A 22,912-nucleotide genomic window follows, 5' to 3' on the forward strand; every position below is an offset into this window, starting at 1 on the left:
GCGCGTTTCGTGGACCCCTTGGTTTCTGCGACAAGCGGCTTACGTTTGCCTGAGCCGTGTTGCCGGGGACCGGCGACCTTTCACCCCTCCCTTCCCCCCGGAGCGCCCCGGCCCGCGTCCCCGCCCCCGCCGCCGGCACGCGACCCCGCTCCCCTCCCGCGCGCACACACACGTAGACGCGCGCGCGCGCACACACACACGCACCGCTCACTCACCGCCCCCCCCAGCCGTGTTCCCCACCTCACCCCCCCAGCCGGCCCGCGGGCTGAGGCATCGGCGCTGGGAGGTGGCGGCAGCGGCGGCGGCGGCGCTGCTGAGAGGCAGGGACCCGAGCGCGAAGTGTGTGGGAGTCTACGAACTCAACCCCTCTCTACCCTCCCCTAGCAGCCATCCCCCTCCATCCCCGTCAGCCCCCCCGCCCCCCCACAAGCGGGAGAAATAATGAGCGAGACCGGGCGGCAGCAGCAGCAGCGCCGAGCAGCCCAGGCAGCGGCAGAACCGCTCCGGCAGCGGCGGCGGCGGCAGCACCAGCAGCGGGAGCGAGCGCAGCGCTAGCGCGGCGCGGGGACCGCCGCGCCGCTTCCCTGCTCCTGCCCTCCTCTGCCGCTCGCTCCTCTCGGCATCCACCTCCTTCCCCTCCTCCAGCTCATTCACTCTTTCCACCAAGCTCCCCTCCTCCTCGGCTTCTCCCCGCGCCCCGCCAGCCCTCGCGCTCTCCCACTCCCTCTGCCCGTCCTGCCCGTCCTCCCCGTCCCCTCCTCCCGCTCATTCACTCGCCCCTCTCCCTTCTCCACTCTCTCCCCCTCTCTCCTTTCTTCTCCTCCTTTCACCCTCCGTCTCTCACACCCCCTCCATTCCCCTGTTTCCTTTCTGACACTGCACTGCAGCTGCTCCTCAGCCCTGCCCCCTCCCCAGTGAGAACAAACCAGCAACATAGCTTTTTTTTCCTGAAGAGATTTCTATTGATCCGATTAAAAAAAAAAAAAAAAACTTCAGAAACCCCAAACGCAAAAAAAAAAAAAAAAAAAGAAAGAGAGGAGAGAGAGAGAGGGACAGAAAGGGGGAAGAGAGAGAGTGAGAAAAGAAACAAGAAAGAAAGAAAAGAAAAAGCCAAAACAAAAGGGAGAACCTTCTCCCGGTAGCAGCGGCAGGAACTGCAAACATGATGGCGGCAGCTCCCATCCAGCAGAACGGGACCCACACTGGGGTTCCCATAGACCTGGACCCGCCGGACTCGCGGAAAAGGCCGCTGGAAGCCCCCCCTGAAGCCGGCAGCACCAAGAGGACCAATACGGGCGGTGGGTATCGCTTCCACCACCCCGCTGGCCCCATCCCCCGCCGCCCGCCCCTGCCTCCCTCCCTTCCGCCCTCCCGCGGCCCGGACACCTCCAGCCCGAACCGGCGGCTCCCGCGCCCCTGCCCCGCGCCCCCTCCCCTGCACCTGCCCCGCGCCTCGCTGTCCCCAATACATTTCCATTTCTGTGTTTATCATTCATCAAAATGGCGACCAGTTTTTGGAAATAGACCTATCTTTCCATTTAATCCGTCGAGTGGCTGACCATTTAAATATCCTAGACCTGGGCGAGAGGGTCCGTTAAGGAGGAGGAGGATGACCCCAGAGTAAGGTGATGGCTGCCCGAAGATGCGCGCTGCATTTAACAGTCTGATAAAATAAATAAATAAATGGCACTTGGGTAGCGGATTGCAAATGATTGGGGCGCCGGAGAGTTTTTCCTCTCTGCATCCTTTGCTTTGGGCCACAAGTAGTGTGCAAAATCTGGAGGAGTGCATGCCCTTACCGCGCTTATATTGTCGGTGTAAATATCTCATTGATTTGTCTTCAGGGCTGTGCATACGAGGGTGGGGGTGTCTGGTACGGTGACTTGTTAGTTAACATCCTGCGCTTCCTTGGAAGATGAGTTATAACGGGACCGGTATCGCTTCTTCATTTGCACTGGAGTCATCTTAACAATGCACCCAATGCATCGAAGCAGAGGTGAATTTATCTCCAGCACATACGTTTTAGACGGATGGGGGTCTTGTGAGTGGCACACCGCAAAATTTGGAACATTCATTCACATAGGAAAGCTGGATTTACCGGGTTGTTTCGCATTTAAGACATGATTAGGTTGACGGGAATTGGGAATTAAAGTTTATGGAGTTAGCTTTATTTCCTAAAACATTTCTTTTTCTTCTTTTTTTTCTTCTTCTTGAATCATCAACACCCTTTCCGTTTTAAAAATTGTAATTATTTTGGAGAAGGAACATTATCTGTTTGGTCACTTTTAAGTGTATTTAATATAAATCACTCCTAAGCTTTTTAGTATTGGCAAAATTCTTCTTAAGGTTCTTTAATTAATGAGCTTAAACGAGATCATGGTAGACTAAGAAGTGCTAAAGAAATACACTAGGATTAGTTAGATTTGCCAGTCCACCACATTGAGTTATTTCCTGGCAGTTGCTGAAGGCTTGGAATACACCCCACAGTTTGGGTGGATTATTTGGTAGGAGAATGGTTGTTTTGCATACTTTAAGTGGGATATAGGCAATGGCTAATTGTAGTCCTTATGTGTTTGTTAATTACAAACAAATATAGCTCATCACTATACCGTCCTGAATTTTTCTTTCTTCAATATGTTAAGTGAAGGTTTGTCATCTTAAAAATTTCTGAAGTTTTGTTAAAGGGTCAGTTTATTTCGTTTTGCCATAGTAACCACAGATAGAATTGGAAGACTTCCATGTTTGGAATAACTACTGGAATTTAGTCATCAGTTTCTACAGTGCTGCAAAATTATAGAATATCTTTAGGTTTACCTTTCAAGCTTGAAAGTATTAATCGTACAGAATGTGAAACATTTTGTGCATATTTGTTTTTCAGTGTAATTAGTTAATTTCATTTTTTAAGAATTTCTAACTTCATATTCCCTGCAGCTGTATGCCTAATGCTTTAGATGCTGTTTTTCTCTCTTGGGTGTAGAGGGGATATAAAGTTTAAAAATACCTTGTTAACCAAGTATATTTCTTTGCATTTTTCAGAAGACGGCCAGTATTTTCTAAAGGTTCTCATACCTAGTTATGCTGCTGGATCTATAATTGGGAAGGGAGGACAGACAATTGTTCAGTTGCAAAAAGAAACTGGAGCCACCATCAAGCTGTCTAAGTCCAAAGATTTTTATCCAGGTAGGTGCAATGGTGAAGAGATTGTTTTGATGAGTCCCCAAGAAAAGAAAGAAGATCTACATGTGTTGTGTGCTCTCTTGAAAGAAATTTTTAAATAATAGTGGAGTCTTTATTTCATTTATATATTGCTGTATTAGGTTGTATTGTGGAAAAATTTTCAGAATATTTCCATTGTTGATTGTGTCTTTTTCCTATAATTGATGTACTTTGTGTGTGATTTAGACCAATTGCAAGATGATTCCTTCGGGTATTTCTGAATAGTTCTTATTAGGAAAAAAACTCAAAAATTTAAAGCTGGAAACCTGGACAGCTGGCATCAGGAAATAGGGTTCTTCTGAAGTTTTCAGACATCATTGTAATGACAATTAGTCTAGAGTGAATTGAGAAGAGGGGGGTAGGGAGGTTTCTTAAAGAATGGAGCATTTACTTCTGAATCCATTATGTACCTCTTTCTGCTTCATTGCTTTGTTTGCTGGCCTTGGAGTGAAGTAAAGAGGACAAGTGCTGCCTCTTCAAATTTTTAATATATTACAGTTTTAATGTAATTGAGATAAGGAAATCTATATGATTATGCAAGAAATGAAATACTTCAGAATTCCTTTCACTTCATGTTGTTTAGGAGCTGTATTTGATTAAAATATGGTAACAGCATAGTACAGTAACCCCCTGGAATATGGCAAATTTCCTAGGTGGTGTAATTTTAAATTTTTTTCATTTTTCTGTGTGCTTTTTATTTTAAGTGTTATCTTGTTTTGCCTCTTCATCTTTTTCTTTCTTTCTTATCATTTTGCCAATCAGTATATGTATTTTAAGTTTAATGGAGAAATCTCTGTAATTGAATAGTATATTTCCTAGATAAAACATTATTAGCTGATTTGCTTTTTATTTAGATCTAGCTTTCTGTGCTTTTAAAAAAAGTTATTACATCTTCATGGCTGTCAAAAATATCAATTCAGCACTGAGGGACCGATACTGCTTATTTTTTTTTTCCTATGGAAAAGAAAAGCTGATTTGCTTTCAGTTATCTAATTCAGTAAGAGTTCTTTAACACAACAGAGACATCTGGCATGAATGTAAGCAGAACATTTGGAGGACTTCTTTTTCATAGCCAATCACTTGGTGTGGAAATGAACCATGATAACGGATAAGGAGGTTTTAGGATGGTTGAAGCTATCATTTTGTTACATAAATTAAATATAGCATTTGGGGTAAACATGAAGTTTATTAAGCTAAAGTACAATCTGTTACATACAGATTATAGGTAAAGTTTGTTTCCTATGAGTGTAGTTTTGCAGATGGCTTTCTTGTCTCTGAAACTTTCCTTATGCATTAAGAAAGTTTACTAACATATTCATATTCATATCTTTAAGAGGTATATTATGATTAAAAAAATCAATGTGGAATTTTGTGAAAACCTTTAGAACAACAAAAGCATTCAAAAGAGCTTGATTGCAGAATTAATAACGTGATAGTTCTAGGAAAAGAGCTGCAGTGGTAAATTAAATTCACTGTCAATAGATGAAAATGAAATAGCTTTTTTGCATTATACATGAGGTGGTATCAGATGTGCAGGGATGTTACAGAAAATTGGTGTTTATCAAGGATATTCCAAATAGTAAATTAAATGCCTTTTCATTTGAATATAGTTTATTTTCAGTGGGTTGGAAAGGGTGCACAGAGAATTAGATCTTTGGTTTTAGTCTACTTTTGCATTTTTTTCTTATTACATTGAAATTGGTTATTTTATTTATAGTTCTGAGGCATGTTTTTTGTATAGAGCAAGAATATCTGTTGGAAAAAAAGGAAAAGCTGGAATGCATTGAATAAAATTTTGTGTGTGTGGTGACGTAACCTGATCAAATATGAGTTGAAATGTCGGATAAAAGAAGGCTTGTACTTTGCCTGTAACAGGTGGAAACCAATCACACCCTATGGGATCAATTTTAAAGATAAAATGAAGCTTGTAGTTTATAAGAAGCTTTAGGAATTCTGAACAGTTTCTATTGAAATATGATTTTAACTAGATTGTTACCTGTTTGGAGAGATACTCTTTCTTCTTCAGATAGACTTTAAATTTTAATAGACTTTCTGTTCACACTTGACCGTAAGTCTGATTTATCTAAGATCCTGGTATTCTTAAATGTGACAGCCTCTGAGTTATTTTCCACTTCTCTTACTTAGATATACATAAGGGATACTTAGCTTGCACATCTCAGATGAGTTGAATTACAAAGCTATGCTTCATATCGCCGGCTTAGGAAGAATCTCTTAGAGGATTATAGAGTTATTTGATAGCCCTTTTTTTTGTCTTTTAAATATATCTGTATAACTGTCATATTCTATTAGAATGAATATATCTGATATTATTTCATGCAGCATTTTTATGTTTTTCATTTAGAGTATATTTAGAGAAAAGTATACTCTCCTTGTGTAGTCTAACAGATTTCCTCAAATTACCTAAGTTTTGAAACGATGTGATTGTAAGGTTTAGTTACAAGAATACAATGTATTCTTGAAAACTTTCTTCACCATGTGTAACACAGAATACAGTCATTCTCTGGGGACATTTGAATAAATTTCAACTCCAATGATAGGTACTTTTAAAAATTACAACCAATATAATCTCCTTACATTTGTCTGTTTCACCCTTTTCCTTCCCTCAGGTTATATCTTAACACAAGTAATTTTTAAAAATTTTGGTTGAAATGAAAAACATATTTTTGTACTTTAATTGATTTGAATGTATAAACTGGATATTGCATTGTGTATTTCAAGACGTCACATACTAAATGAAATAACTTTGGAAAGTTGTGTAATGAGGAATTGTAAAATACATTTTTCAGTTATTGCAATCAGAAAAAAATAATATACAAGTAGGTTTATTTTACTTTTTGCTGTATGTGTAATTCATTTATCTATTTTTAAAACTCTTAGTCTTACTACTGGTGATTTAAGATAATATCTCTTTTTCTTACTTCATTAGGTCATTCTAATTTGATTTATTTATATGTCCTTTTGTAATCAGTTTACATAAAGTTACCTTATAGTAAAAAATAGTTCTCATTTTGGGGACTATATTACAGTATGCATTTTCAGAATGGTGATAATTTTTTTCAAATTCTTTTATTTTGTATCTGCAGATGTTTTTAGTTTTTGTTAATAAAAAGATTGTTTTTATCTGTTGCCATTTAATTGATGGTTCTGGTAGGTAATCAGAAAAATTTATTGAAGCCATTATTGATTGGGAATAATAAAGGATATATAACATAAATATTTTTGTATGTGCCTTGGATTTTAGAACTCTTCAGAATATACCTATTTTTATTCTATTATACGACACTGAACCTATTCATTATATCAATCAAATAGGAATCCTTCATTATAGTGTTGGAGTCTATTTGCGTGTATTTATATTGTTTTCATATTTGTGGTTATAAAGCTGGATCACATGTAATGCAAATTGGTTCCTTTTATAATCCTTAAGTTAAAATTTGTGTTATTCCTATATTCCTTGCATCTTGATTGTGTCACTTTTGAACTTCGGTGATGCTGTTTTTCTTTGATCGCAAATGATTTATGTCTTTTTTTTTTTTTAATCATGCAAAAGCACAATGTAACTGAAATTTTCTTTACTGAAGGAAATGCCCCCCATTGCTTTTATTATGACATGGGCAAAATTTAGTGACCAGTTTTAAACTTTAGTATTTGAAATGTATAATCATGATGATTTTTAAAAAAATTTGGAGGATATAATGAAGTTTAAAACAGATAACTTTTATTTACATTGTTGGAGGAAGAGTATTAATGATACTAGTAGTATTATATAATGTAAATACTAATAGCTTCTAAAAGTTGTACTTTTTGATCTTAGATACAAAGAATCTTAGAAATTTATTATATATATATCTTAGGGCAAAATTAGTCAATAAAATAGAATTATAACAAGTAGAGAAAATAAAGCATAAAACATTTCAACATTATTGGGTGGATTTAATATGATAGTTATTATCACATTGTGATACAGCTTTGATTTTAGTATGATCAAAGAGTTGCTGACACAAAGTGTTTTTCTTTGAATCTTAAAGTTTTAATGTTTATTTTTGACCTACTGCATATTGCCTTGCGTTTCTTTTGTATTTTATTTCTATATCTTCAGTTAGAAGACAAACAGAATCTTATACATTAAGCATCCCTAAGAATTTGCTATATTTTTATTTCTTAAATTATATTTAATACTTTGTTTTCTAATTTTAAACAATGAGGGAATCTTAATATACGAAGGAATAGAAGTGGTACAGCACAATCTATGTTAACATTGCAGTTTCTAAAAGATGTAATGTTTATACTTACCTTGTGTATGCAAATATTTTGTGGGATTTTTAGAAATACGAATTAGTGTTAAATATCTTAGCTATTCTTTTCATTTTAATTCTCTTTTATTTCATTCTGATGTTAAATCTTCTGTCATTGAGATAGTAAGTTACGGAATATCGTTAATTTATAGTGTTGATGTTTTCACGAATCGTATAGCACAATGTCACTTTGAAATTTGCTATTTGAAGCCTTCTGGGCTTTGGAAAAATAGCTTATTTAAAAATTTGTGACATTGTACAAAATAATCTAACAATATTGCCTTATAAACATCACCCCAAAGAGTTTCAGGATAGTTTAAGAATAGTGAACACATTAGCGAAATAGTTGAATATTTATGTATTGAAGATGTTTCTTATAACAAAAGCAAATACGATGTGCTTCTTAGAAATGCTAAGGAGTGTGTGATATCACTAAAAACCCAACCAATAACTATCAATCAAAAACTTTTCTATTTCCTAGTCCTATTATGTTTTGTTTGGGTCTGGTTAAAACAAGTAAATTCTTTAAAAAATTATTAAGTGGTGCAATGACATTTATGGAATACATATTATTGTACTTGTAAACTAAAATTCAGCACCTAATAAACAATTTTTATACATAGTTTTTAACCCTAGCATCTTAGACGTGTCCAATTTAGTACAGCTATATTTTAAAACACAACTTTTATGAGCAAGTACTTCTTTTCAAAATAAAAATGGGGGAGTGAGGGTGGGAGATTTGTGCCTGATTGCCATCTCATTTCCATCTTTGGATACAGCTTTAGCATAAAGTTAAACAACATCTGCAGAGATCTGACTGACAAACATCTCTCTGGGACTCATCATTGCAGCCTGCAGCAGGTGCATGCAGCTTTGCTATCTTTTCCAAAAAAGAGGTTAGTTTGTTCTAACATTTATCAGTAGACCAGTGGGAGCAAATGACGGGAGAGAAGAGGTTGGTTGTCACTTGTCCAGGGCTGGAATACTGCAGGTAATTGGATTGGACTGGTGGGAACAGCAACAGTGTGTGTCTCACATTGCACTGCAGCTGCTCTAGAGCTTAATTAACCTGACCCTCAGAGACTGAAGTGTCATGAAATAAAATGCAACATGCAAGAAAGGAAGCAGTACTTTTCAATACTTTCTGATTGGTTGAAGTTTCCATTATCTTCATCTTATTTTTTAAAGATATGGCATCAGCTTTCCTGTATTTTTCATATAGAAATACTGAAAACAAAATGATTTTTCATTAATGTGATAGGATGTACATAAAAGGGGATGGAGACCTTAGGTACAGAAATAAAGAGAAAATAATCTTATGTCTTAAGTGTTTGCATTTTCCTGTTCCACAAGTGTATAGTTAAAAAAGGATTAAGTGGAAAAAGTAGAAGTACTTTGTAGTACTTTTTGAAATTATCTCAGATTAACATTTGTTTATTTTATAGGCCCCCAAACCCATGTTAATTTAAGCTGTATCTGTCTAGAATGTTGAGGTCTTTGGCAAGCAAACTTTGCAGAGTATTTTGAAGTGTTCCAATAAACAAGACGGGCATAGCGTATTAAAAAGATTTTTAAGATTGAACTTACTAAAATAGGAGTCCCGTTGAAATGGTTCTTTACCACATTTTATTACAAATAAAGGAAAATTTAGTCAATGAAAACTCACAATGTTAGTATGTCATTTCTATTGTTTTTAATTTCTTACTTTGCTTGAAATATTGGCTTAGAAAGTTAAGTTAGTACTGCTTCCAGGACATATGTAGAAGTTTTTTGCATGTTCTGTTAGTATTTCCAATGAATATAGGTATCTTATCATAGCCCTGTTTGGCAATAGGACGTTAAATGGAGAACAGTTCCTAAGTTCATGATTAAACTAAACCTGGCAACATGTTGTACTATTCTTAAAGTAATTCGGAGTATTTGTGATGCAGTTTTGTAGTTTGAATCTTCTGGTAAATTACTAATTTGAATTTTTGGTAGCCATTGAATATAATTTTTTAATTACTCAAGATTAATTAAGTTTTGGAGTTTGAACAGATTTTTTTTCCTGGTATTTTTGTAACCTATAGACTTCTAAAGGAATCTTTACCAGTATTGGCATTAGGTATCTGATTCTGATGACAGTCTTTGTAAAAAAAAAAATAATAATAATCACGAGTAGTTGGTATTCATTGATAATTATAGTAATTATAGAAGATACCGTTAAAATAATCCTCTCCGGGGGTCAAGAGAATCATTTCAACACATAAATCATTTTTCAGTCACGATTTTTTATTTTTAATATCATGAACTATTTTTGAGTTTTTTTCTTTTTTGGTCAATTCTTATCAACATAAAAATGATGTCTTAAGATTTCACATATATTTTAACATGATTTTTACATTTTTAATAAAGCAAACATTGAATAAGAGTAAACATTTTAAGACTGCAAGGTAAAAAAAATATTATGTACACTGATAAATTTTTTGAGCTATTTCAGTATTTGCTAAGTTTCAAACCACTATGGATATTCTTTTCCATGACAAGTCTTGATCATGAAAACACCTACTATTTGCACTTCATCATTGATCTTTTGCTGCTTCCTGCAGGGCCTGTCATAGCACCGTTGACAGGACCAGATGAAAAATGAAATCAGTATCTTGAGTTTTTTAACAGCAAAATGATTCAGGTAAGATTATTTGGTGTGGAAAATAAAACATTTTTGTCCATTCTGCATCTACTTTTATTTAATATTTGATACTTAAAATTACTGATATGTTTTTATTTCTTATTTCAAGACCTGTTTTCTGTCTTGCTGATGTTCAGTGTACTTCTAATTTCAGATCAATTTTATTCTGAACTCAGTAATTTTTAATTTTACATGATAGTGTTTTTAACTTGCCTTGCGACACTAAAGGTATCTTTTGAGGTTTTGAGGAATAACTTTTCATTCCATTTTAAAGATTTTTGAGAATACTTATTCATTGAAGGCCCCACAATTCTATTCACAGGATATTTTTCACAAAATGGATTTTTCAATTAAAGATGACGTCAAATCCTGTATTCTTTCCAGGATGTAATAAATGCTGACTCTCAACTTACTTTTAAACAATCATTCTGATCTTTTTATTTTGTTTTTTTTTTTGGCCGGGGCTGGGTTTGAACCCACCACCTCCGGCATATGGAACCGGCGCCCTACTCCTTGAGCCACAGGCGCCTCCCAGTTGTCTTCATTTAAATTGTTAATAATTTGCTGCTCTAGGAATTAGATTGGGCAGTGACTCTATTTTAAGATCTAGTAAGAATATGAGGGGAAGGTACAGAGTAGAAGGAATAGTAGTACATTTCATAAACAGAATAGTAGCAAATGGAGTAAATGATTTTGTTTTGGTTATTTATGTTGCGAAATATTTTAGATGAACTGTAGCTTTTCAAATTTCATTATATTCATTCTTCAAATATCTGATCTTGAGGTGGTAAGTGGTAACTCAAGGTTAGTGTTAGAGGCAAGTGAACTCTTATTGGGAGAGCTCATTCTCACAGTTAAATTATTCTTTATAGAAATCATATTTTTATTTTTCTAAGACTAACTTAGGATTTCTTTAAAGTTGCGAAACTCTTCTTTTTAAGCCTGGTTTCATTCTTTAGTGTATTATCTATCTGGAAGCTTTTCTTTTGTTAATTAATATGTGTGTTTATCATATTCTTCCTGTGAGCTCTAGTGTAGGCAGCTATGTGGTTATCATTACTTAAAATTATTACAAAGCATTTTCTGTTCATTAAAGGAATATAAGCTTGCTTTACCCCAAGAAGTTGTACTTTGATATTATCTCCTTAAATTTTGTTTTAAATTTTTAATATTGTGGCATTTCTGTCAAAGGCTTAATAACAACACTTAGGAGTTGCTAAGGGGTTTTCGATTTAAGACATTTGAAGAAATCAGAATTGTGGAACTAGTTAAAAATGATGGAGTAAAGATATGATCTATTCTAAAACCTTCCTTTAACAGTTGAGAAAACCAAACTACCAAGAGATTAAGTGATTTATGCAGGGTTTTTAAATTACTTCATAACTTTTAAATATGTGTTCTTAATTTGTGGTTTAGTTAGGTTTACTGCATTCTCTTCCTATTTTGCTCTGCTCTTTTTTTTTCTTTTTAACTTTGAGGAATTGAGTCCTTACCTTCTCTCTTGCCCAATTTTAAAATTAATAGCACTTTTAAAAAACTGAGATAATGGCTTAGTGGTTGGTTATTTTATGATTTTTTAGTTTTTTTAGTTAATGTGCTGCACTGAAGGACCAATGACCAGGTGCTCTTTAGTCATTACTACATATTGGGGGGAAAAAAGATATATTGTGATAGGTTTTATTTATTGGAGTATATAATCTGTTCATTTTCTGTTTTTCTAAACTTACAGTGTTTGAAAATGACAACTTCTTAGGGTTATTAGATTTCCATCCCTTTGTTACTATCCTCCATTTGAATTTTTTCCTATTTTTCTATTGTTAATTACAGTCTGTACGTTTTACTTTTAAATTTTTGGTTAAACAGACTATTAATCTTAGTAAAAGTAAAATGTAGACTTTCTAAGTTCAATTTTGTTTTCAAGGATTGTTTAAAGAATATATGTACTTTCCATGTTTTTAAGACTTTCATAAAAACTTCCCTTAGTATGCCAATTTGGCTCGGTATTCATAACAGTTGGTTTAAAAAAGCTGAAAATATTTTGATTAAAAAATAAGCATGAGGCTAATTATAAAAAAAACAACGTAACTATACTATACAATAATTATTTGATAACTATTTTTTATCTGTCCATTTCATTAAATTGACCCATTTCTCAATTAGAATTCTCATGTGGTTTACATTGTGTTAGAGGCCTAAGGACTACTTTCTAACATAATTATTAAAGTACTTAAAGTGATTTTGAAGGCTTTCTAACACAGCTGTAAATTACAACACAAAATTTTGTGCTGGTCTTTACTTACATCAGTTGAGTAATTAGATGAAGGTCGGTGGATGGGATGGGGGCATTTGTGTCATCCTTCTTGCCTGCTGCTGTGTGTTCAGCACACATCCCAATCCTGTAATCACAAGGGACACTGGAAATTTAAATGACTGTGTCAATGAACAGTTTGAGGTTTCTGCTGTGGCAATCTCACTTAATAGAGTGGAGGGAGAAGGTAGTCAGTCCATCTTTATTTTAGTTTTTCATTACATCTCTAGTTTACTTTGATGTTTATAAAATTTATATTTTTGGATGAGTGAGATAATAAGTTAAGAAATTCAGACAAACACAAAATACATAGAAGTGTTAGGATAGGTATCAGCCAGGTGTTAAGTAAGAAGAGTGTATTGTGAGGAGAGTTTTACATTTGGCATGCTATCCTGTGTGAGCACAACTGAAAGCCAGTATTACGGAAAGTATTTCAAAGCTATCTCTGAAATGAAGACCACCTTTAAAATTACTCTGCCTTCAGGAACATAAGGTTTATTAAGGATTATATTTTAATAAAGTAATTAAAATACTTTGTAAGATTTTATAACTTGATTAGATTATAGTTTATTTGGGGCCACATGACCACATGTGCAGTAAGGAACACAGACTACTCATGTTTTTCCTAGAGAAACTTTGAAAATCAAATATTACCAAACACCCAATTAAAGTATTAAAGTGACACTACAAATATGGTTACTAAATGTTTTATTTATGATACATTTTAATATTTCTTCCTCACCTGTGGTAGAGAAGTTAACATGTGACTTGGCATGAGGAAGTTACCTTATGACTTTTAGAAGCTGGAGGATTTAAATTTCTTATTTAATGAGAAAAAAAGTATACCAGCCATATAGTAGAATGGAACTTATTTGCTTAGAGTTTGACTAACTTAAATATTAAGATGTTAGCATTTGTTACTTAATTGAAATTAAAATTCTGGAAAAATTTTGAGTTTGAGATATTTCAAAGTCTTTTAATTGCTTTGTAAACATTTAAAATCCAGAGACATGCATGAAATAGTAGTGTTTTTCTTGCATTTATGCATTGTTTGATTTTTGCCGTAATAAACCAATGAAAGCTCTTAAGGTAAGGCCCCCACATTTTTATAAGTTTTATTTGTTTTTTATAAAGAGGTAGTGAATAGTGCTTAGGTTAACCCTATTGTAGTGTGTTCTTTACTGTGCTTAGTGCTTAGGTTAACCCTACTGTAGTGTGTTCATTACCGGCAACTTTCCCTGTCTTCTCTGCCACCATCATGCCCCCAAAAGGTGTGGCACACACCAAGGCCCCACCCTCCCTCCCTCCCTCCTTCCCTCTCTTCCTTTCCCCACCCCTCCCTCCTTCTTTCTCTCTCTGCTCTCCCCGTCCCCCACCCCCACCATGACCTTAATTGTCATTAATTGTCCTTATATCAAAATTGAATACATAGGATTCATGCTTCTCCATTCTTGTGATGCTTTACTAAGAATAATGTCTTCCACTTCCTAAATTTTAATTTGCTTGGTAGACAAAGGTGAAAGGTCATTTAAAGCACAGAGACAGAAAATATCTAGATAGAGAGATATGCAAAAATAGTGATATATTTAGGAGTCAAAAAGTACTTTGGTATTTATTGGATAAAAAGCGTATTTTTCTGGGGAGGGCGGTGATGGTTAGGGAGGTACTTACACAATGTATGATATATTGAAATACAATTTGAAAAAGAAGGAAAAAGCCTGATTGAAAAATATTCATCTTGGAAATACTTATTAGCAAGAATTATTTTAAAACTATACATTTCTTAAAATGATTGACATCATTAAGTGATACATAATTAAAATATACATTTGTGCATATGTATAAATATATGTAACTTATTATACATATGCATATGTATGAATATATATATAACTGGAGAATGGGTTGTCCCCGTGGTCAAAAAGTATAGAATTTAGTATTAGATTGAAGAGTCTGTCTTTATGTTTAGAAAGACTTATTTTAAAAAAGAAAAGACAAAGAGAAAGGTGGGACAACTAGAAATACTAAAAAGATGTATTAAGAAATAGGAGTTGTGTTAAAGAGGTTAGAAGCTGAGTGTGGAAGAAAAAAGTGCAGGGAACTAGGGAAAGGCAAATGTCAAGGAAGAATGTTTTGCTCTATGCAGGAAAACTCTTCATTAGTTTGCTTTTGATTTATAGCAGTTTATTTGCTAAAATTTGATAAAATTTTTCACGTCTTAAATTCTTTCAATATGTAGACCTTTCTTGCTTTCGTTACATGTGAGAGTATACGTTCATTTTTAGTTTGTTTGGAAATTAGTGATTTGCACTGTGTGTGTGTGTGAATTTGATGCCATCCAAACACTAAAGGTTTAATATATTGTAGGGAGACATACGTTTATTATGTCAAAGACAAATGAAGCTTACTCTTTTAGTTGATTCTCTGTTATATTATTATTTTCTTTGACTTTTGGTTGACTATTGAGATTTAGTAGGAATTTCCATAACCGAAAAATAATTATTTCATACAAGCATCAATCTTTGTTGATATTCCTGTCAAATATAGATGAATTCAAAAAGATTAAAAAATATGGTACTTTTTATGTGGAAAATGAGATTAAAATCTTTTTTTTTCATATTTATTTGTAAAATTATTGGCTACTTGTGTAGAGAAACATTAAAAAACTGAACAGCTGAAGTGACATTAAGCACCAGATGGAAATTTAAAATAAAAATATTCACTACATAATCTTTATTTAAGTGCTATTTATGATTCAGTAAAGCCAGTCGTGTAAATCACAAGGTTGAACTCTATGTAAAAAGGAAATGTAAGAAAAGTCTCATTGCTTTAAAATTAATATCTACATCATGGCATAATTTCATGACTTGTTTTTAAAATAATACATAATCTAGGCAAGGGCTAATACATTTTTTTGCAGGGGAAATGAAATTCTTTTTGAGGACAGTTTTGAAGAAATGTTATGTTTGTGATTGTTTAAATTTAAATCATTTACAGTTTCTACTTTGTATTTAAACATTTTCTCAGCTAAAAATTTCCAGCCATGTTTTCTTTACAGTAGTAGTTTAAGCTAATATTTTTGAAGTGTATACCTAATCAGTTTAAGGGAAGGTGCGTTCTTCTCAAAGCTTTATCACATTTTTAGCTATACTGGTGTACTTGACGTCTTGTTTAAAAACTAGAATGTCTCTGTATATGAAAACACAAACTGTGAGAAAGAGCTAGATATGCCATATGTGGCAGTTTAGCTTGGCATATATCTCAAATGGCATGTTTAATGTACTGTATTGCTAGGATTAGTAATTTTATAGTAAAAAAAACGCTACTTTTATTACATAGTCTCCTGCTGGTGGGCTTATAAGTCTGAAAGACCCTATACTCAAAATCTCTGTTTTCAACTTCTATAAAGATAATTTTACTGTTGAAATTATCTACATTTGATCTGTCTTACTAATTTATTCTTTGAAGTTTGTTAAAATGAAAATACAATTTTAAAAATAATATTCAAATATATAATTATATAATTTATCAATGTAAATAGTGACTATATATATTATGTTACAGAATAATAATAGTAATGTATTTGGTATGTCCAAAAATGGTTTAATGAAGTAATTAATTAATAAATGGAAACAATATTTTAACTTTTAAAGAAAATACATATGTTGATAGAAAAAGCATCAAGGTTCTATGGAGTCTTGGCAGTAAAGTTATTAAAAACATAGTGCAATAAATATTGTGCTCTTATGACACAGTATACAACTTTGAATTCATATTTCAGTTTTTTGGATATTAAGGTTTTATTTTTAATATTGCTTTTTTTAAAAAAAAATGCAACTTTTAAAAAAAGTTTTTACTGACGGCCCTTCAAATCATTTAGTGGATTGCATTACCAGTAAATAGAAACTGCAATGCAATGGGATAAATAGTTTAGATAATTAAAGAATAATTTAAAGGAATGAGTAATATAGGCAAAGACTGTATACATTATTTGACTATTTAAAATATACAGTATATATATATATGTAAAATACTCTTAAGGAAAATTTGGGGCTTGGGAAATTTTTCAAGTAATAGTTATCTAAATTTCTATTTTTGCAAATTCGACTTTTTAAAGAGTCGCACTCTGAATTTCATTATGTTTGCATTTAAACTATCTCTATCACAATTACTAAGAAAAATGATCTTCTTTTTAAAAGTCTTTTTTTTTTTTTTTGTAGAGACAGAGTCTCACTTTATTGCCCTTGGTAGAGTGTCATGGCATCACAGCTCACAGCAACCTCCAGCTCCTGGGCTTAAGCAATTCTCTTGCCTCAGCCTCCCGAGTAGCTGGGACTACAGGCGCCCGCCACAACGCCCGGCTATTTTTTGTTGCAGTTTGGCCAGGGCCAAGGTTTGAACCTGCTACCCTTGGTATATGGGGTTGGAGCCCTACTCACTGAGCCACAGGTGCCGCCCCTTTTTAAAAGTCTTAATATCATACAACTAATGTTACTGTATTATCAGTCTTATATTTTTATCACCTATTTTTAATTTATCACCTATTTTAATTTGTTGGGAAGGAATTTTTATTTTCATTTTACAAATAAGGAAAATGAGACAGTGAAAACTTAAGTGACTTGTGATATATCACGTTAAAGTTAATGATGAACCTGTTTGTTTACTGTTATTCTGTAACAGTATTCTGTATTGGAATACTTACAAATTTAAGTTCAGAAATAAAATATTCAAAATTAAGGTAAGATTTACCAAACTGCCACCTTATTCCATCACTGGGAAATAATCAGATATTTTGATGGGTTGCAATTGTTTTTCCTATTGATGGGGAAATCCTATAAATTAAAAGCAAAACTGTAATTATTAAGCCAGATAGGAGACATAAAGATAATTTTTTTCTCCTGACCATACTTGTGTTTGCATAGAATCTTGATATCTTTATATTTTCCTATCTTCTTATTGGTATTAGACCTCTAAGACAGTTTGAAATTTTGCCTTATTGATGAGATTATTTACATGGAATGATTCAGGCTTAGTCCTCTTGAATCATATGTTACCCGTACCACAGAGATTTGTTGAATTATAGACTTAAGGTTAAAAAGGATAGTCCTCAGTATAATCAAAATTTTTGTCAGGAAATTATGTTATGGATATTACACAGTAGAGTTTATTAAGGAATAATCACATCATTTCAGTACTCCCTACTGCCTTCTGTGGAATTATAAAGGAGGAAAGGACTGCTGGAGAATACGTGGTATTAGACCAGAGTCTGAATCCCAGCTCTGCCACTTACCACTTGTAAGATTGGAGTCAATCATTTATTATTCTTCTACTTCCAGTATTTTTGAATCCGCATATGGGGGTATCAGTGCCTCTCTCATAGTTCTGAGTTGTTGGTCTAGGTACCAAAAGGAAAGCTTAAAACCATGCCACATAATATCTGGCATATTATAAACTTTTATGATTCTTTTTTCTATCCTGTCCTCGTATTTATAGCATTCAATAATACTGAATTCACGAAAGAGATTTTGATGTACAATATGTTATGTTAATGTGGCCCTGAAAAGGGAAACTTTTTATATAAGTTCTTATTTTTAGTAGGTAATTCTAAGGGTCGATCATTTTTATAGATAGGAATGAGTTTTCAGCACACCACTTATCTTGGTTTAGGTTTATAGAGGTTCTAAATACAAGTGTCCTTCTAATCTCAGCTACGAGAGTATTTTTATTGCATAGGCTAAAAAAGTGTTCTGTGATATCTCTGAAAATATTCATAGTGTTGTTTATTTGATTTTTGCCTGTATAGCTTAGGATAGATTTTTGTGATGTTAAAGCATATCATAATTTCATGTGACGTATGTGGGTTTATTTGTATTACAGCTCTTGAAAATTAACTTGATTCATGAGCCTTTCTCTTCATCATTGTGCATGCAGATAGAAAGCATTACAAATTTTGATCAAAGTTTTAATAGGAATTTAACAGGGAATGAATCAAGGGGCATATAAAATTTTTAATATTGGCTTTCTATAAAATATTCAAGAAATTTTGGTGTGTATTTCCACTAAAGGTATCTTTTAGGGTCTGTGGTTATTCCTTTCCATTCCTTAACAAGTGTTCACATTTTTCATAAGTCATTACATGTATTCTTAATTTCCATTATGCTAAATCACTTTTTTGTTGTCTATTTCTTGTCATAGTCATTGTATAAACTTAATGCTGTAGTCAGATACCTTATATATTAAGTTAAATATATTTGCATATTAAATATTTAAGACGTAATACTGTAAAGCAAGAACACTGTAAATATAATTTTGTTTGTGACCTGTAGAACAATTAATTTAAAAGGATTATAGTGATTCTTGGATTGCTTTGTTGATAACACATAGTATAGAGTAAATTCAATTTTATATTTAGAATGTTATACCTTTGGATATGTAAGAATCCTAGATGCTATAAAAAATAAACAGAAACTTTGCTAAAGGTCATTTTTTCCTAAATGATTAAATATGTGGGCCTAATCTTTAGTGTTATGGATTTATTCATAGATCCTTAGAATCTGTAATGATAATGAGAATGAAGTCTAATTGGAATAAGAGTAATAATGAATGTTGAAAGTTCATAGAAGATTAATCTGTATTAATCTGGGTTAAAAATGACTAAGGGTCATCTCTAACTCTGTATTAGGGTATGTATGGTTTAGCAAAATAATTTGAGATAGGCTGTGCATTTTGGCAGTAACCCAAATTTCCTTCTCACTTTTTTAAAGTTCTTACTTTTCTTTGGAATGAAGAACACAATATATGTTGAAATTAGGTATCAATTCCAAAAGCTTTTTCATTGTCCTTATTACTATCTTCTTTCCTATTCCATTGAGAAAATAAAAGTGAATGAAAGAAATTGTATAAGTTCCTGCCACCAGATCTACACAAGTAAGTCTATTTGTGTGTGTGTACTCTCTGTTTTCTCTTATTTTTATGGGTAAACTAAACTGTCTCTGTACTTAGCATAGGTCAGTCAGGTTTCTGTTCCTTCTTACCTACTTTGCCATCTTCTTTTTGCAATTTTTTTCTCTTTCTTGCATTTTCAAATTCTCTACTAAATGTTTTCTTTCAACCTGTTATTTCTTTTTTTTAAAAAAAATGTTTCTCTGTATCCCACTTTATATTCTAGTTACTATGGCATTAATAATAAAATCTTTCCAATCGTTTGCCCATATTTGTGCTATTTCCAGTTCTTCTCCTTTCGCTTCTCTTTTGAAGCCATTCCATTTAGAATTTTGACCACATCCTTGTGGTAAAGCTGCTCACATCAGCATCTCTGGTGACTTCTGTAACCCTAATTCAGTGGTCACTTCTCTGTCCTCATTGTTGTGTAACTGTCAGCAGCATTTGACACAGTCAACGTTGCCTCTTCTCTGAAACAGTGCATTTTGCTTCCAGTGCACCTCTTTCTCGCTGCTTGCAGTGTCAAGATTCCTTTGCTCATTTCTACTCATTTCTCTAAGTTCAGTCCTTGAACCACTTTTTTCCTTTTTTTCTCTCCACGCTTACCTCCTTGGTGATCCAGCATAGTGTCATGGCTTTAAATAACCATCTGTTCTTTGATGACTACCACATGTTTGTATCCATTTTGGTCCTTTCATCTGAACTCTACACTAATGATGCAGCTGCCTACTCCATATCACTTAGATGTCATAATATGTATGTTAGAATTAAATATCATCTGAAATATTCTAACCTTTCTCTCAACCCCCAACTTAATTTCTCTCAGTCTTAACGCATCTTAATTGCAACTTCATCCTTTTGGTTTCTGAGGCCAAAAAACTTTAAGGCATCTTTACCTTCTCTCTTTCTTTCAAACTCCACATTCAATCTGTCATGATTCTGATTACATTCAAGATATTTGATGTCACGATATTTGAACGTAATCAAAATCAAGGAAAAATCAAATATTAAAGCCAAAAGCAGATGTTAAAATCAAAAGTAAATGCTATCAAAATGCATTCTGCTATGCTTAGCCAAGTAAAGAATTAACCTTTAAAGATTCAATTAGCTGTAAATTTAGTATTAATACTGATAAGTAACAAAAAGTAGCCTGTCCTCATTATGGGGTTAATGGGACTAAGCCCCTGAATTATTTTTATTTCAAAAGGTAAAGTATTGTTATACCTGCATTCATATTTAATTTTATGTTGTAGGGAACTTTGTATGAAAGAATCTATATTTTAAGGTATATGATAAGATGAGGTGAGTTCAAGTTGGTATGGCCATAGTCAGGAACATTAATACCAATATATAGTTTATAAGCGCTTAAATATTTTTATACCTGGGAGAATTGAGTTTTAAGGAATAAATATGAGTGTGTGCAATGGAATATTATCCAGCCGTGAAAAAGGAGATACTGTACTGACATTTGTGGTCCTATGGATGAACCTGATGTACATTATGCCAAATGAAATAAGCCAGGAACAGAAAAACAAATACTGTGTGGTCTCCCTTGTTGTAGAATCTAAAAGAAAGCTGAATACACAGAAGTGGTGGGTAGGATAATTGATAACGGGTGGGAAGGGAAGGAAATGGAAGGAAGTAGGGCAGAGGGTACACATGTGCAATTGTGTAGGTCAGATCTAGAGATGAACTGCACAGCATGGAGACTGTAGTTAATACTGTGTTATATAGTGAATATTTACTTCAAGAGGATGTTTTAGGTGCTTTTATCACACCAAAAAAAGTAGCCATGGAAAGTGATAAATATGTTAATTTTCATGGTTTTAATTATATCACTGTATGTGTATATCAAAACATCATGTTTTATACCTTAAAAATATACAATAATAAAACTATACAAAAATAAAAGGTGGAGCAAGAGGATTTAGGCAATTCTCAGTAATATTAGTTCATCAGGTTATATTACAATAAAATCTATTGTTTTTAGAATGTACAATTAGCTTAAAATGTAAACCACGTTAGTTGATGCACATATACACTGTGGTTGATAAATGTGTGTTGAACCATTTAGACCATTGTGCTAAGCCAATAATTCATATTATTCCAGGATTATACTTTAAAAGAAATTACATACTTAAAAAATAAATTATCAAAATGGTAATTGTTTTTCTTTAACATATTTTGAGAAGCTATACTTTTATACCTATCAACTATGAATTCCCTCATTTTAGTGTCCATGGATAATTATTTTTCTTTTTAACTTAAATCAGTTAGGTTTAACTTCACTATTGTAATTTTTTTTATTCTGTATTCAGTTATTTAAAGAAATTGTGTTATTTCCCATACAAAAGAAAATGTTTAATTCTAACATGCATATTGTGACATCTAAGTGATATGGAGTAGGCAGAAAATTGAGTTTTTAGGGAAGTAATATATTTTTAATGAAATAATTATATAATACAATTATTAGTTCTTTTGTAATCATACATTTTAACTATGGGTCTTGCTAGGAAAAGATATTTGACTTCTGAAAATAATTGCCAGAATAAGACAAAATAAATATGTAAGTATAGACTATTTAAGTGATACAATGGAGGAAGTTTGTTTAATCACTGTTATAAAAAAAGGATATACATTCCTCTTTTGAGGAATCATTTATCCTGCCTCCTTTTATTTTTTTCAGACTCTTGTCTCATTCTTTTGAATCTCTGAAAATTTTTTATTAGATTCTTCTCCTTGGCTTTGTAATATTTTTAGTTCTTATTTATATTCAATTACAAAACTTTGGTGGTGTGCCTTTCTGGATTAGAGGGAAAAGAATGTGTGTATGCATTTATTTAATTTTTAAATTTAATATCAAAATTTAGTTTACTTATTACACGTTTCTTTCTTAAATCATCTGTTAGTATTAGTGTTCACTTATGGGAGCCAAAAGCTTTCTTATATATTATTTTGGAAATGTCCATGTTGTACTATTTTCATAGAGCTGTTAGAGACATATTTGATATAGAGGTACCTGACTCCAAATCCCTTGGTCTTTTCACCAGATTGTATTGTGAAGTGAAAAAAATTTTTGAATTAAGGTAGTTTTCCCCAAGTCAACTTGTTTTTAAAGTTTTTCAGATTGGATTAGATTATGAAGGGCATTGTGGCAATGTCAAATAATTTGGACTTGGATTTGAAGCTGGATTAGATACAGTATTTTAAAAAGACTCTCTAAATCTCCATTTTTAAAATGTTCACATCTGTATTAATAATCAGTCTCAAATGGTAGTGAGTGTGGGCAGTGTTCAGTGAAGAATTACCTATTTACAGAAATATCTAGAAAATATCACGGGCGGCGCCTGTGGCTCAAGGAGTAGGTCGCCGGTCCCATATGCCGGAGGTGGCGGGTTCAAACTCAGTCCCGGCCAAAAAAAAAAAAAAAAACCACAAAAAAAAAAAGATTTGGGCGGTGCG

General features: G+C 33.5%; 1 protein-coding gene across 4 annotated transcripts in view; it reads left to right on the forward strand.

Annotated features, from left to right (window-relative positions):
- The first annotated feature begins 471 nt into the window (after positions 1-471).
- The window catches only part of NOVA1 (NOVA alternative splicing regulator 1), a 145,615-nt gene continuing 123,174 nt past the window's right edge, over positions 472-22,912 (forward strand). For 2 of the 4 annotated variants that reach the window (XM_053595367.1, XM_053595368.1), the window contains exons 1-2: positions 472-1,298; positions 3,037-3,180. In XM_053595367.1, the coding sequence (XP_053451342.1) occupies positions 1,163-1,298; positions 3,037-3,180 (280 nt within the window). In that variant the 5' untranslated portion in view covers positions 472-1,162. Of the gene's footprint in view, positions 1,299-1,740; positions 1,997-3,036; positions 3,181-22,912 lie in introns of those variants that run through there. The other 2 variants (XM_053595369.1, XM_053595370.1) reach the window with 1 other exon arrangement.

The sequence above is a fragment of the Nycticebus coucang genome, chromosome 6, assembly GCF_027406575.1.
Source record: "Nycticebus coucang isolate mNycCou1 chromosome 6, mNycCou1.pri, whole genome shotgun sequence".
Taxonomy (NCBI): domain Eukaryota; kingdom Metazoa; phylum Chordata; class Mammalia; order Primates; family Lorisidae; genus Nycticebus; species Nycticebus coucang.